General features: G+C 39.9%; 1 protein-coding gene across 1 annotated transcript in view; it reads left to right on the top strand.

Moving 5' to 3' along the window:
- The window catches only part of LOC123982732 (inhibitor of nuclear factor kappa-B kinase subunit alpha-like), a 17,308-nt gene extending 5,526 nt beyond the window's left edge, over window positions 1-11,782 (top strand). Inside the window, exons 10-22 of the mRNA XM_046068522.1 lie at window positions 986-1,121; window positions 2,130-2,324; window positions 2,926-3,028; window positions 3,285-3,408; window positions 5,239-5,390; window positions 5,524-5,585; window positions 5,707-5,816; window positions 7,182-7,231; window positions 7,372-7,477; window positions 7,649-7,796; window positions 8,344-8,480; window positions 9,776-9,875; window positions 11,552-11,782. Of these exons, the coding sequence (XP_045924478.1) occupies window positions 986-1,121; window positions 2,130-2,324; window positions 2,926-3,028; window positions 3,285-3,408; window positions 5,239-5,390; window positions 5,524-5,585; window positions 5,707-5,816; window positions 7,182-7,231; window positions 7,372-7,477; window positions 7,649-7,796; window positions 8,344-8,480; window positions 9,776-9,875; window positions 11,552-11,617 (1,489 nt within the window). The 3' untranslated portion in view covers window positions 11,618-11,782. The remainder of the gene's footprint in view (window positions 1-985; window positions 1,122-2,129; window positions 2,325-2,925; window positions 3,029-3,284; window positions 3,409-5,238; window positions 5,391-5,523; window positions 5,586-5,706; window positions 5,817-7,181; window positions 7,232-7,371; window positions 7,478-7,648; window positions 7,797-8,343; window positions 8,481-9,775; window positions 9,876-11,551) is intronic.
- Window positions 11,783-13,474: the final 1,692 nt, after the last annotated feature.

Below are 13,474 nucleotides of genomic sequence, written 5' to 3'. Positions count from 1 at the left end.
GGTAGAAGTGTTCAAACAGCTTTGAAACTCTTTTGAACCATGAGACAAGAGAAATAGGTAAATTAGATACAAATGCAGCACAATAAGAAAACTGAGGTCAGCAATAAATAAAGACGACCAGCAGGTGGAGCCAAAGAAACTACTATTACAACATGTGACTTTCAATCAACTTATCACAGCAACTACCAGGCTGGGTTACCAAACAAAACCTAGGCTTACCTCTCAAAAGAAAACACAGATGAGGCAGGCACACCCATACCTACTGTGTTAGACACATCATTCCTACCTGGAAAAAGGCAGTATGTTATTTAAAATAAAACAGAATCAATCCAAAACCTTAACTCACCAATCAGAAGAAGTGTCTCATTCACAAAGCAGGTAGGCAACAAGATCACACCCTAAACAAACAAAAAGATCAGAAGGCCAAAAAGAGGCACAGAGGCAGCTCACGTTAACTCAGCCACCTCGTTGTCTGGTGCAACTTAATTTGCATAGATCTTAATTTACTGGGATTACAATAACGTACACAATGCTAACAGTGAAGGAGGCAGGTTTGGATAATAATAGATGTTTAAAGTAATCACATAGTGTCAATGTTGACCTGGAATAACTGAAAGCAGCCCCTTCCACAACTAACGAGCGTAACCAGAGTTGAAAATGTTTAAGTGTTCTTGTAATGGGATCATTTTTAAGGTATAAAACTGTCCATCTTGTATCTTATCATCTACAGGGCAAGCAAAGTGAAAAATAAAGGTCCAAAAGACATCATGGCTGTAGAGGAACTGAACGGAGAAGTCAGATTCTCCACACACCTCCCCTACCCTAACAACCTCAGCAGGTTAGGACCCTGAGACTAATGAAAACATATCGCCGCAAACACTTCATACAGGCTGTTGCAGTTTTCCCCCTTCCAGCCACAGGCTGTGTTCCCAGTATTTGATGTTAATTTCTCTCCTTGAACACATTTTTAATTGCTGTTATATAGAACACTGTTGGAGCCAATGGAAGCACTGCTTCAGCTGATGTTAAAGTGGGATCCTGTCCAGAGGGGAGGCAAAATCAACCCGGACACCAAGAAACCACTCTGCTTTGAAGTGCTGGAGCAGATACTGAGCATGAAGGTGAGTTACTGGCAGAGCGCCTTTTTTTTTTTTTTTCTTAAAGTTTTTATGTGAAGATGCAGCTTTCCATCAGTGATTTTGAGCCAGATGTATCTGGGTCAGCCAGCACTTATTTACATATTTCTCTTGTTCACTGACTTGCAGAGAAAATGTTGATGGTTAATCTTTTTAGCGTCTGGTTTCTCTACCGATATCAAAACAATGTTTTCCCACAAACATTTTTTTTGTTTTCCATTTAGCAAAAGAAGACAAAAGTTCTCAACACAAGCAGCCATACAAAAACACAACCTCAATAAAATAGTTAATTTAAAATTTTTTCCATCTGATCAGAGGATAAAACAAGAATAAGAACCTGACAGAACATCTAATGCCAGCAGAGTACAGTTGTACAGTACACTAGTGGTGAAACACAACTAGGCACATTTACTCAAATACTGAACTGAAGTAAAAATTTAAGGCACTTTTATTTGAGCATTTCCATTGTATGCTACTTTATACTTCTAATTACAATCTTTCCTACCCTTCCTGTCCAGTGAAAATGTCCAAATTTAGTGACTTTTGAATTAGCTTTTTCCGGATAAACTGAAGGATGAAGTGCTCCTTTTATGGGCTGAGGAAATTCTCCTGCTACTTAAGATAAACAAACTAGTTAAACCCCTCTTGGATCCGCTGGAAAATGCAAAACAACTTTTTCTGAGCTCATGAAAAGCAGTAATGGTAACCTAGAAACATCAGATATTAAAGTGAAACACTGACGGGGAACATTTAACTGCACCATGAGTACTTTTACTTTTGATACATTAAGTAAATGTTGCTGATCCTACTTGCATACTTGTGGTACTTGCTGATTCTGCTGTATCAATTTTCATCATTTTAAAGTGGTCCATCCAGGCTAAATCGCTGGAGACCCCCTTTTAAGTGGTTGTGGCCTTCAGGATACCAAACATTTCAGTAAACTGTGGATTACTTGTACTTTGTAATAACAGCTTTTCTCTTGGTTCTCTCCAGCTGGTCCACATCCTGAACATGACTACAGCCCAGGTCCACTCTTTCCAGCTGACTCCGGACGAAAGTCTCCACGGTCTGCAGAAGCGCATTGAGGCAGAGACCAAGATCGAAGTTGTTAACCAGGAGCTGCTGCAGGAGACGGGGGTGTCACTGGATCCCAGGAAGCCCGCTGCACAGTGCGTCCTAGATGGGGTGGTAAGTTGAGTCTTGAGCAGCTGAGAGTTTGAGGTTGCTCCTGTGCAAAAAAGAAAAAGGAACAATGCTTGGTCTGCAGATCTACGTAGGAGGAAAACTTCCGTCAGGGTATATTTTACCTGGCAAATCTCAGGCCCAGATCCAAACCATAAACCTTCTGATGATGAAAAACACCCCTCCATCAGGAGGTGCACTGGAGGTGTAGGGGTTCAAGACCATGTATTGGCAGCATCCCCAATTGGAGCCTAGCCACAGTTGTTATATTTTTCCATCATCCATCTCTCTCTCTCTCTCTCCTTTTTATGTCCTGTCAGCTCTCCATTGTTTAATTTTGCTGATAAAGTAAAAAACCCCAACTGTTTTTTATGGTTAGTTAGTATCTCCCATTGGAACCTTTACAAAGACGGGAATAGTTTGCAAAACACTCGACTCAGTGCTAAAAAAACTGAAAGGATGCAGAAAAGGCTGTGTCTGCAGGTACTCTTAATTCAATGTATGTGAGTTAGGGGACTTTGAATCACCCGTTGATGCTGTTTTAAGCAACAGGAAAGGTATTTTACAGGCTGTGTAAGTGGTGATTTTCTTCATCTCTCCCGTGTAGAGAGGGTGGGATAGCTACATCGTCTACCTGTTTGACAAGAGCATCACCAAGTACTCCGGTCCCTTCAGTGCCAGGCAACTTCCTGATAAAGTCAACACTATTGGTGAGTTTATTTTAAATTACGCAGTTTGATTATAAGAGTGTTAAAATAAAGCAAACCTTTAAATATACATCAACTTGAATATATTGAACAGATCACAGATTTTCCTTCACACTTCTTCCTGTCGATTCTATAACGGATGGTATTTTTTTACACCATCCCTAGTGACAGCTTGCTCCACTACAGGAGAGTAATGCCAGCCCTCTCCTCTCTGTTTTAACACAATGCAGCTTTCATAGGTCTTCTTTTAACTTTGCAGTGCAAGAGACCAAGACACAGCTTCCCCTGGTTGTGTTGAAGAAGGTTTGGGGCGAAGCAGTGAGCTACATCTGTGGCCTAAAGGAGGACTACAGCAGGCTTTTCCAAGGACAGCGGGCTGCCATGTGAGTCGCATGACCGAAATCTGTAATTTGTTATTTAACCACAAAAACACGAGAGATATATTTTATTTTAAATCACTGAAAGAATCTGTTCTTTTTCTCAACACAAAAATAGTTTAAATGCCTATTGCAAATGTTTAATCTTAACCTTTAATTGAAATGTATTCACTGTTGAATGTTAGTTCATTTATTAAAAGACAGGTCAATAAAGCCTCTAAATTAAAATGAGTATTCTGCTTCTATGCCATCAAAGTCTGGTAACATGGCAGGAGGTTAAAGTAGGGCTGGACGATATGGCCAAAAATGCTATCGCAATAAAAAGTTTCTAATTATAATAATTCTATAATTATCACGAGTATAAGTATCAGATGGTTATTTCTTTTGAGTTTAAAGGCTGATTGATGCTCCTGAGTAAAAGTTGAAGAAACCTGATGGTTAATTGTAATTTCTCATTTTGGTCATGGTTTCTTAACAGTGGATCACTTCAAAAATCTGAAGTAGAAAAACATTTATGGTAAAATCTTTGTCAACAAATAGCACGAGTAAAATTAAGTAAAAGCTTTTTTTTTTTTTTCGGTCCTTTTTCCTCAACAAAATAAACATCTTAATAAAAAAAATTAAGTCATAAATCGTGTGTGATTCAAGTTAATAAAATCAAACATTTATTGAATATTTATTGAACATTTGTCATATTGTTATTGGAAAAAAAAATGTATTGCGATAATTATTGTTGTTTTATTGTCCAACCCTATGTGCTAAGTGTTGATTTTAGGAAAAACTTAAAATGAGTCAATTATTTTCAGTTGGTTAATCCATCCATCCACCTTGTGCTGCTTATCTGGGTCCATGTCACGTTAATATAATTAATTACACCATTAGAAAATGTATTTGTATCTGATTACAGGCTGTCATTAGACATTATACGCCTAAAATTGGGGTTGTAGGGGCTCTTATGTGGGTAACAGGTAGTACGTACAGGTCAATACCCATGTCTCTCTTGGGGCCTACAAATATAATAACCTCTGTGTCTTTAGCAGTAGGTCATACTCCCATCAGCTCCATATATGGATGATAACAGCTGTGTAGATAAGATCTGTTGCCCAGACATTCAAGGGCAGTAGAAAGTATCTCAGAAGGAGAGACAGGTTGGACATGTGACCTTGTACTTCCAACATGACTTAGGTTATGTCTTGTTTTAATCCAATATAATCTTCACACAGGTTGGAGGGTTGGAAAATAACCTTATTTGGACACGGGAGTGAATCTCAGTAGGTGTAGGAATGAGAAATGGGTACCCTTTAGATTTGGGTTTTGGCACCACAAGGTGTTATCACTCTACACTGCTTCAATACATATTGCAGTGTAAGATGTCCTGAGTTTCCTGAAACCTTCTTCATCACTAAGGGTTTACCAGCTCCCAAGAGGTCCCCCCTCATCAGGTCATAATGTGCAAGTTTTGATTTTAGGAAAAACTTAAAATGAGTAAATTTTTTTCAGTTGGCGTCGTTTCCCGTTTCAAATTTCACGTGTGTTTTCTTGACAAAACGTGGTTTGGAGACCAGCGTCGGGTGACAAAGCCGCTGTCAGCTCGCGTAGTGTGTGACTCCCTGCCACCGATCAGTCACGTCGTGTGAACGCCACAATGACTTAAAACGGCACGGGCATTAGGGTCTTTGCCACCGCTAACTGTCTCTGTTAGCATGTGAAAGCTGTGGACAGCCATCTGATACCAGCTGCTCAAGACAAAGCTTCACACCTGCAGAAACTAGTCATTTTACTTTGGAGCCTATTCTTTCTTTCGTACTCTTAATTGTCTCCTTCCCCTCCCCTCAGGTTGAGCCTCCTGCGCTACAACACAAACCTGAACAGGTGTAAGAACAGCATGTTTGGCTTCTCTCAGCAGCTGAAGGCCAAGCTGGACTTCTTTAAGAGCAGCATCCAGTACGACCTGGAAAAATACAGCGATCAGATGCACTACGGCATATGTGAGTGATTACTGGCAGCTGTTTGTTTTGCTTTGATACTTGACCTTCGAATGGAGAACATTCACATATGGGGATATTTTTAAAGCACCGAGCAAGATGTTTGTTTTGATGTGCTGTCTGTGTTTGTCCAAAGCCTCTGAAAAGATGCTGAAAGCCTGGCAGGAGAACGAGGAAAGAGCTGCTGCTTTTGCACAGGTAATGCACGTTTCCAAAAAAAGTTTAACATTAAAGTTTAAATGCCCTATAATGTTTCTCATTTAAAAAATAATAATCCTGACGGTGGCAGCTGTGGCTTGACTCTTGGCTTGTCCTGCAGGTGGCAGAGGTGAGCCATTTAGAAGATGAGATCATGACTCTGCACTCTGAGATAGTGGAACTTCAGAGGAGCCCGTACGCTCGACGCCAAGGAGACAAGATGGAGCAGCTGTGAGTGTTAAAGCTAAACTGGGGTCAAACACTACAATCTGCATACTTATCGTTAGTCTTTCTCTCATGTTTTGTTGCTGTAAAAGACAGAAGTGATGATGTGGGTTGCTTCAGCTAAAGCCTGACTTCTTGTGTTGCTTTGTAAACATGTTGTACATAAGAGTGTGTACAGATGGTTTTTGTCAGTCAGTTAGTTGATCTTTCTTTATGTAAAGCGCTTTGCTCCAGAGTGAGATATCTAAAAATAACTCATTTTTGTGGCCTCTTAATTTTTCATTAAGCACCATATCAGGTCAAAACTTCCGCTTTGAACAGAAGAATCCTGCATCACCTGTATTTCCTTCACTTTATCAAAAACGTTTTGGCCCTCTGACCAAATAACTGGTCATTTTTATTCGTTTTGAGAGTTGTACAGCGCAGAGAGGTAAAAAGTGTTTGGAGATAGTAAAGCAGATCACGGGCAACAAAGCTCCCTACCTGGATTAGAACCGGCGATGTTGAAAATACATGCCATCGGATGCTGCAGGTGTAACTAAATGTCAGGGCTACAGAGTTCATGTGAGCACAGCAAGAAAGGTGATTGGTCAGCTTGGGCAGTTTCTCTTGCCGGTGAGAACAGAGATGCTCACAAGTCACTGAGCTAGAGTCCAAGTCAAGTCTCAAGTCTCTCGTGAATGTTGCGTTCAATCCAGGCTGCTTATAACACTGCAAAGCTATAAGGGATTCTGTAACTGTAACATGTTTTTCTCTTACAGAGCACAACCTTTTAATGTGCACTGCAATTAAAGACGGCTTATTAACTAGCCTACTGTAAGTCAACACACCCCGCAGACTCTGAAACCCAGTGTAACGTTAACTAAATAAAGCTGTAGCATTACCAACATTAAACCAGTAACCTGTTTTATTGCCAATGTTAATAATTAACATGATGGCAGCCAGCAGGACGTAAATGTTTGTTAATCGACCACCACAAGTTTGGCAAGTAAACAAACGTTCCTTCATCTCTTCATAAGGAACGACAGTCAGACCTCCCGTAGGTCGTAGCTGAGCAAAACCTCATCTTAGCTGTGCATGTATTACATACAGGTCAGGAAAAGCAGAATAATCACATCCCTGATTGCTTATTTCTTCCATACCTGTTGCATTAGTTTTTAAAGTGATGTTTGAGGTGGTGGTTATGTATGTTAGTTAGTCGCGGCACACCATTCACTGGCGTATGTGTGACGAAGTAATTTGTTTATCCGCCCGGTGGTTTAGATCCACTCCAAAATGTAAAAGATCATGACATAACCAGCTATCGGCAGGCAGGGCTTCAGAATATCAGTCTTCTAAATATTAAAATCTGACTAACTCATTTTATTGCAGAGAAGAAAAGGCAATTGATCTGTACAAGCAACTGAAGATGAAATGCAAAAGTAAGATTTTAATCAAATTAATTCTCATTCAAAGTGTTATATTATTATATCCAAGGCACTCAGAAGAAACCTTTTTTAAATGAATACATTTGTTAAACTGAAACGTGTGCTCAGTAGTTTATCTGATGCGTATCTCTCAGCACCTGACCCAGATTTGAGCAGTGACAGCTCCGAGATGGTGAAGGCCATCATTCAGACTGTCCAGAACCAAGACAAGGTCCTCAAAGATCTGTACACCCACCTCAGGTAAGAGTCCAACACTCCTCAAAGACATTCAGCGTTTTATTGTACTGGAAGATCAGACCTGTGGGTCTACTTTGAGAATGAGAGCTCTAAATTCACTTCAGATGTTTTGTACTTTAAAAGAGCCGTAGCACTGCATGTTAACGTCTGCCCCGTGCTGACTCCTCCCAACAGTAAGATCCTGATCAGCAAACAGAAAATCATTGATTTGTTTCCACGAATTGAGAAAACCCTGGAGAGCATAAAGGACGCTGACAACACAGTGATGCAGATGCAGATCAAGAGACAGAGAGAGTTCTGGCATTTACTGAAGATCGCCTGTGTAAGTAACATTGTTTACTTGTACTGGCTGTGGAAACAAATCTCCCTCCAGTGTGTGGGTTTGTGCGTATCAACACTTTTTAAGCTCTGTAATGCTATCGCTGATGGCTCTGCTTTGTTTTGATACTCAGTGTAATCTATTTTAATTAAATAAAACCATTTTATACTGTCCTCAGGCTGCAACTGTGATGATTTTAATTGGCGTCTTCTCTGCGGATTATTTTCTCAATTTAACTGATAAATCATTTGGTCTACAAAATGTCAAACGTCCATCACAATTTCCCTAAAGTCTAAAGTAAAGTGTTCACTTTGCTTGTTTTGTCTGACTGAAAGTCTTTTTGCCATCACATATAACGGGAAGAAGAACATAATATTGGGTAATATTTAGCATTTTTGCTTTAAAACTGACTTCATTTTCTGTCAAGCAACTGATTATTTCAGCTCCACACCGTCTTTCTGCAGCTCGTTGCCTCCTCCTTTAGGTGAAAGACGGCTTGTTTGTTATGGCTGCATGTGCCAGCGTGATCTCTCTCTCTCTTTCTTTCCAGGCTCAAAACTCATCAAGGAACTCAATAGCAGCCAGCCCCGAGTCGTCTAACCTCCTGCAGGTTTCTCAGTGGTCCCAGTCAGCACAACCTGTCAGCTCTCCACATCCCTTAACCTCCCTACCTGGGCCAAATGACAGGTAACTGTTCAGAGCAATCATGTGACTTAGGATTGACATTTTTCATGTGTAAGTGTGAAAACAAATCTTAAATTCATCTTATCTCTGGAATAAACGGAGAAGACTAAATTATTCATTGCATTAACATTCAGTGTGGTAGCACCTTAGGCATTAATAACAACCATGAGTCTGCTGATAGTTTTGAAAGTCTGGATTGGGCAGATGTCACTTGTCCACTCCAGGACATTATTTTGTGTTGAGTTTTAAAACCTGCAAGAACTATTTTTGGTCACTTGGGGGCAGCAGAAACGAGCAGAAACAAAACACTTGCATCACCAGAAGTTAGTTCGCAAACAGTTTATTTACACATCCAGCAGACACAATTTAAATCCAGCATTCACTCTCTTTTAGCTATGTGGTCTCTACCCACTCCTGAGGGAAATATCTAGCTCTTTACCTGCAAAATACTCCCACTATGTTCACCAGCTTGTTTCTAACTGTGTCTGTCTGCTGTTTGGTGCTGAGCAGTTCGTGTTCAGTGGGACACAGCCGCCTTCTGTGGCTGTAAACGGCTGATGAGACTGAACCAAAACAGTAAAGGTTCAGAAAAAATGTGCTGAAAGTCACTAAAAGAACTGAGTCTCAGTGATAAATCTCTGTGGGTTTGTCACCCTTCACATACAAGCAGTCATATGAAACAATGTGGTTTTGAAGCTATGGATTAGAGCCGCTTTTAAGCCTGTGTGGCTTCTAACCAGCTGTTAAACCTTTCAGCCACGGATGTTTTTAACTTAAAACCAAGTGTAGCACCTTGATTACACAGCGATGACCTCCATTCAACTTACTATATGTTTTCCAACAACAGCTAGATTTAGGTGTGGGTTCATTTAGATCAGTTTGTGCAGATTTGTTTTCACTTTTAAAAGAAAAGAAAATCCTAATCACAATCATTCAATGTCTCTTGTTTTTGTTGTTGTTCATGACACTGGAAAAAGATGGTCATTGTTTTATGTATTAAAAATACCATAATCAGATTTAGCTATGAAAAATATAGCAAACATGTTGAGATGAAAAGAGTGGTGCAGTGTTTTAAATATCACTGCCCTTTTTTTATATTTATAACCCAAACAAATAAAGATGGTTGTTTTGGTTTTCTGTCATTGTGATAATAATGCTACAGTCATGTGTAAATACTGCTGTACATAGCTTTATAGGTCGGTGCTTTTTCTCCCCCAGTAAAGCACCAACATATATATGGTGGAGGTCTCATGTGATGGGATCGTGGCTAAAAGGCTCTGTGTGTGTGTTTCCTTCAGTGATGCTGCACCACGTCTGCTGCAGGAGAACCAGAAGTACCTCAGTCAGCTGACCAGCCTGATGCAGGAGACTGCAGATGAACAGACCAAAAGCATAGTGGTGAGTTCACTTGTGTTTCAGTCATCCTGGACCTTTTGCTTAATGTAGGGATGCACCGAAATGAAAGTTCTTGGCCGAAACCGAATATAATTAAATAAAATTGCAGAGTCCCGAACAAGTACACTCACGTTATTTCCATTTTTTAACCATTTCATAAATTAAATAGTCAAAATGTGCTTTTTACTCAGTGTTTCCCACAGGATTTGGAGAGACTATGGTGGGTGGGTCCAGTAAAGTAAATTACATGTGTCCATTTACTGTAAATGGACACATGTTTTATACTTTGTGTGAATATAATTCAATTAATCTTATTTCCATCCTGTATAGACGCCTTATTTTGAAAACCGGACGATGTCACGTGTGTATCCTCACGCTAAATTCATCAAGTCCGACCCAATTTGATAAATAATGTTTTATGTGGTTCTCGTATCGCGTAACATCAGGTAGGACATGTGGACGTAATTGTTCATTAAAATTTAATCAGTCTTTTGACTTATTAGGCCAAACACCGAAAGTGCTTTTTGTGCTATTTTCAGGCGATTAATTTCGGTGGCCAAAGATTCGGTGCATCCCTACTTTAATGCACGGTTGTTATTGTAAAGTGCAAACGGCCTTAAAATTAGCAATAACATTAGCTTAAACTTAGATTGAAGTTGGGTTCTCCTATTAAAAACAGGACGGTTGTCTGAAAGTTAAAAGTGTTCTGCACTTCTAATGACAGCAAGGTAAACAACACTCCATAATATATATTTTTAAACAAATACTTTAATTCCTGTATTAGTAGCTGTGATGCGACAAGCTAAAATTAAGCACCTGACTCGCAGGAGCGCACTGGTTTCTTAGACTAATTTATCCTGGCTTGTAGCTGGTTGTGAATAGCAGGCCTTTCTCCACACGCTTTGCCAATGCTGGTAACTAGCTGATAACTAGCTGTCCGGACCGCTCGGATGGTTGTGAGACATTGTGGTGGCGTTGATTCCTCTGCAGAAGTGAACGCAATGTACAACCTTAAAGCTGTCAAGCTGAAACCTGAGCATCTAGCCCACCTCGCAGCGCTGGATCTGAACTGAATGTGCCACACACCAACGCACTACTACCAGAAATCTGTAAAAACAAAGGAAAACAAATTTTTTTTGAAGACAACATGCACTCGTCAGAATCTGCACAAAGATATCCAACCAAGGTTTGATCAGTGTGGAGATATTAACATAAGCTCGTTGCAAACTGTTTTACATGTGCGATTTTTGTTCATTTGAGAATACCGCGACTAAAGTCCGTTTTCACAGGACTAAAATTAGGATGGATTAGATAGATGTTTAAATGCTCTGAGAGGTGATTATGTATTGTTCAAATTAGCATTAATTGTACAGTAAAGATCACCAGATAGAAAACAAAAAGCCCTTTTGGGACAGAGATACATATAACTTCTTCCAAGATGGGCCTGCTTGGTGAAAACAAATATTTTAAATGAATATCCCAATTAATCAGTAACTCTCCAGAATAAACTGCACGTTAAATGGGCACCTCATTAAAATAAAACCTTTGTAACATAAATAGTATTATAAATAGTATTTTCAGACATTGATGCAGTTCCTATTTATACAAACAAATCTAAAGGTTTTTTTTTTTTTGTTTATCATTGCAACTCTTAACATGTTGGTTTTCCTCTTTTCAAGGACCAAGACTGGAGCTGGACGAAATACGAAACTGTAACAACGAAATGTAAAAAGAGAAATGCGTAAGCGGTGTTGCGTTCTTCCATCCCTGCCTGTGCTTCGTGTAACACTAAAGACTGAAAGCTGTTAAACGCAGCAGAGTGGCGTCAAACATTGTACAGTTGTACGTGGACTCGGGATGTTCTCTTTAAAAAAAATAAAATAAAATAAAAAGGACACCGTTCGCACATGCTCAGTGGTGTCTGTCCACTCCTGTTGCCTCACACGGTGGAAGGTTTGATCAATTAATATTGTTGTTTTTATAAGAGGAAACAATGAAGCTGTGTTAACTTTTTCCTTTTGTTGCACAGTATGCATCATAATTCATAAAAAGTGATATTCATTTCTACTGTTAGTGGAACATCGAGCAAACTGTAGCACCAGAATTTGGGGGGGGGGGGTGGATTTATCACGTGGGAGAGTATTTGACAGAAACATGGGAACTAGTTCAAACTTGTGACGTGCAAGGAAAAGACAGGAAGTGGTTCGGGGTGGGGGGTAGCGGAGGAAATTACAATCAAACAGCACTTTGATACGCCCTTGTATCCTGTCAATAAAGAGTAGCGTTGCTCCAGATGAAAACGCTCCCAGGATGCCAAAACTGTCGCAGACTTTACCGTGAAGACATAAACTGTCCATCATAATCAATTTGATATATTTTACTATACACATTCTGGGGTTTAGGTTCTGTGGACATGTTAATTTTGATTTAAGCTGTTTTGATAAAGTGTTATATATCATAGGCAGAAGTCAAGATACGTGAGACAGATGTGGCTGGCCAATATGTTTATACGATGTCTATAATGTATCTGTTATTTTTAATTGTCTGCGAGATACACAGGGGGTTTTGTTCTCATTTATCAGTCCCTCCAGGATTTCGCAGGTCTTCTTTTGTGATCGTTGCGGTCTAAAATGCCTGATTTCGCTGCAGCTTTTCTAAAAATTGCGATGAAAGTTGCGGTTATTTGGGGCGTTTTTTGCGATTAAAGTTGTGGGATTAAGTGAGAACTGCAAAGGTAGATGTGTTTGTTTTTTTTTAAACTTTAGAATTATAGTTAAATCACTAAAGGCTCCGTCCAGGATTTCACTGGACAACTGCCGAATGTTCACACACAGCTCGATAATGCGAATAAACACAACCCGCGATTACTACAGCTGTATGAACACTAAGTAAACATTTTGCTGTGATTTAATTGCAATAAACAGATCAAACTGATGCCAAAATAACTACAGTATGATGCAGATTTGTTAGACATATGAATTCATGCTTTGTCAGGTCTGTCAACAAGACAGCAGGACAACAACTTTTAAAATGTTTGTTCTTTTGAATGGAGTTCGGATCAATCAGGGCTTGTTCACAGTACAATGAGAGCTGGAATAAAGTAACAGACACACATTTTCTGAACTCAGCAGGTAGTTCAAGTTCCACGCTTTCTTTTCTCCAAGCAATGTCCTGTTTTGTCTGTTTTTTTTAATATAAATATGAAGTAGTAGGATCACAGAGCTCTGCGTGCTAACCGACGCTAACAACAACAGTGGAACCGGACGTGCACGGAAACTCACTGCCGATTAGCTCCAGTGATGACAAATCAACATTTTAATTTAAAAAAACTAAAGTAAAAATGCTAATTTAATTAAAGCTGCAAGCAGCGTTGGGCGGGCCCTCGCACTTGTAAGCGCGTCCGCGCGTGAGCCGGCCGAGTTGCACATTCTGGAGCTCTGCCGGTGCGGCTGTGAATTTCCTACGCGGTTCCGACGCCGCATGAATGTGCTATATGTCACTTCCTGTGTCCCCTATGTGGAGCTACATAGCACTTGCCGCTATGAATATAAATCGGTATTGACGTGTAGATGTCTGCGGGGTGGGAGAGTTATCAAGCACGT

The sequence above is a fragment of the Micropterus dolomieu genome, linkage group LG14 (genome assembly GCF_021292245.1).
Source record: "Micropterus dolomieu isolate WLL.071019.BEF.003 ecotype Adirondacks linkage group LG14, ASM2129224v1, whole genome shotgun sequence".
NCBI lineage: Eukaryota > Metazoa > Chordata > Actinopteri > Centrarchiformes > Centrarchidae > Micropterus > Micropterus dolomieu.
Note: the sequence above shows the minus strand (reverse complement) of the source record. Positions and strands in the feature narration are given on the sequence as shown.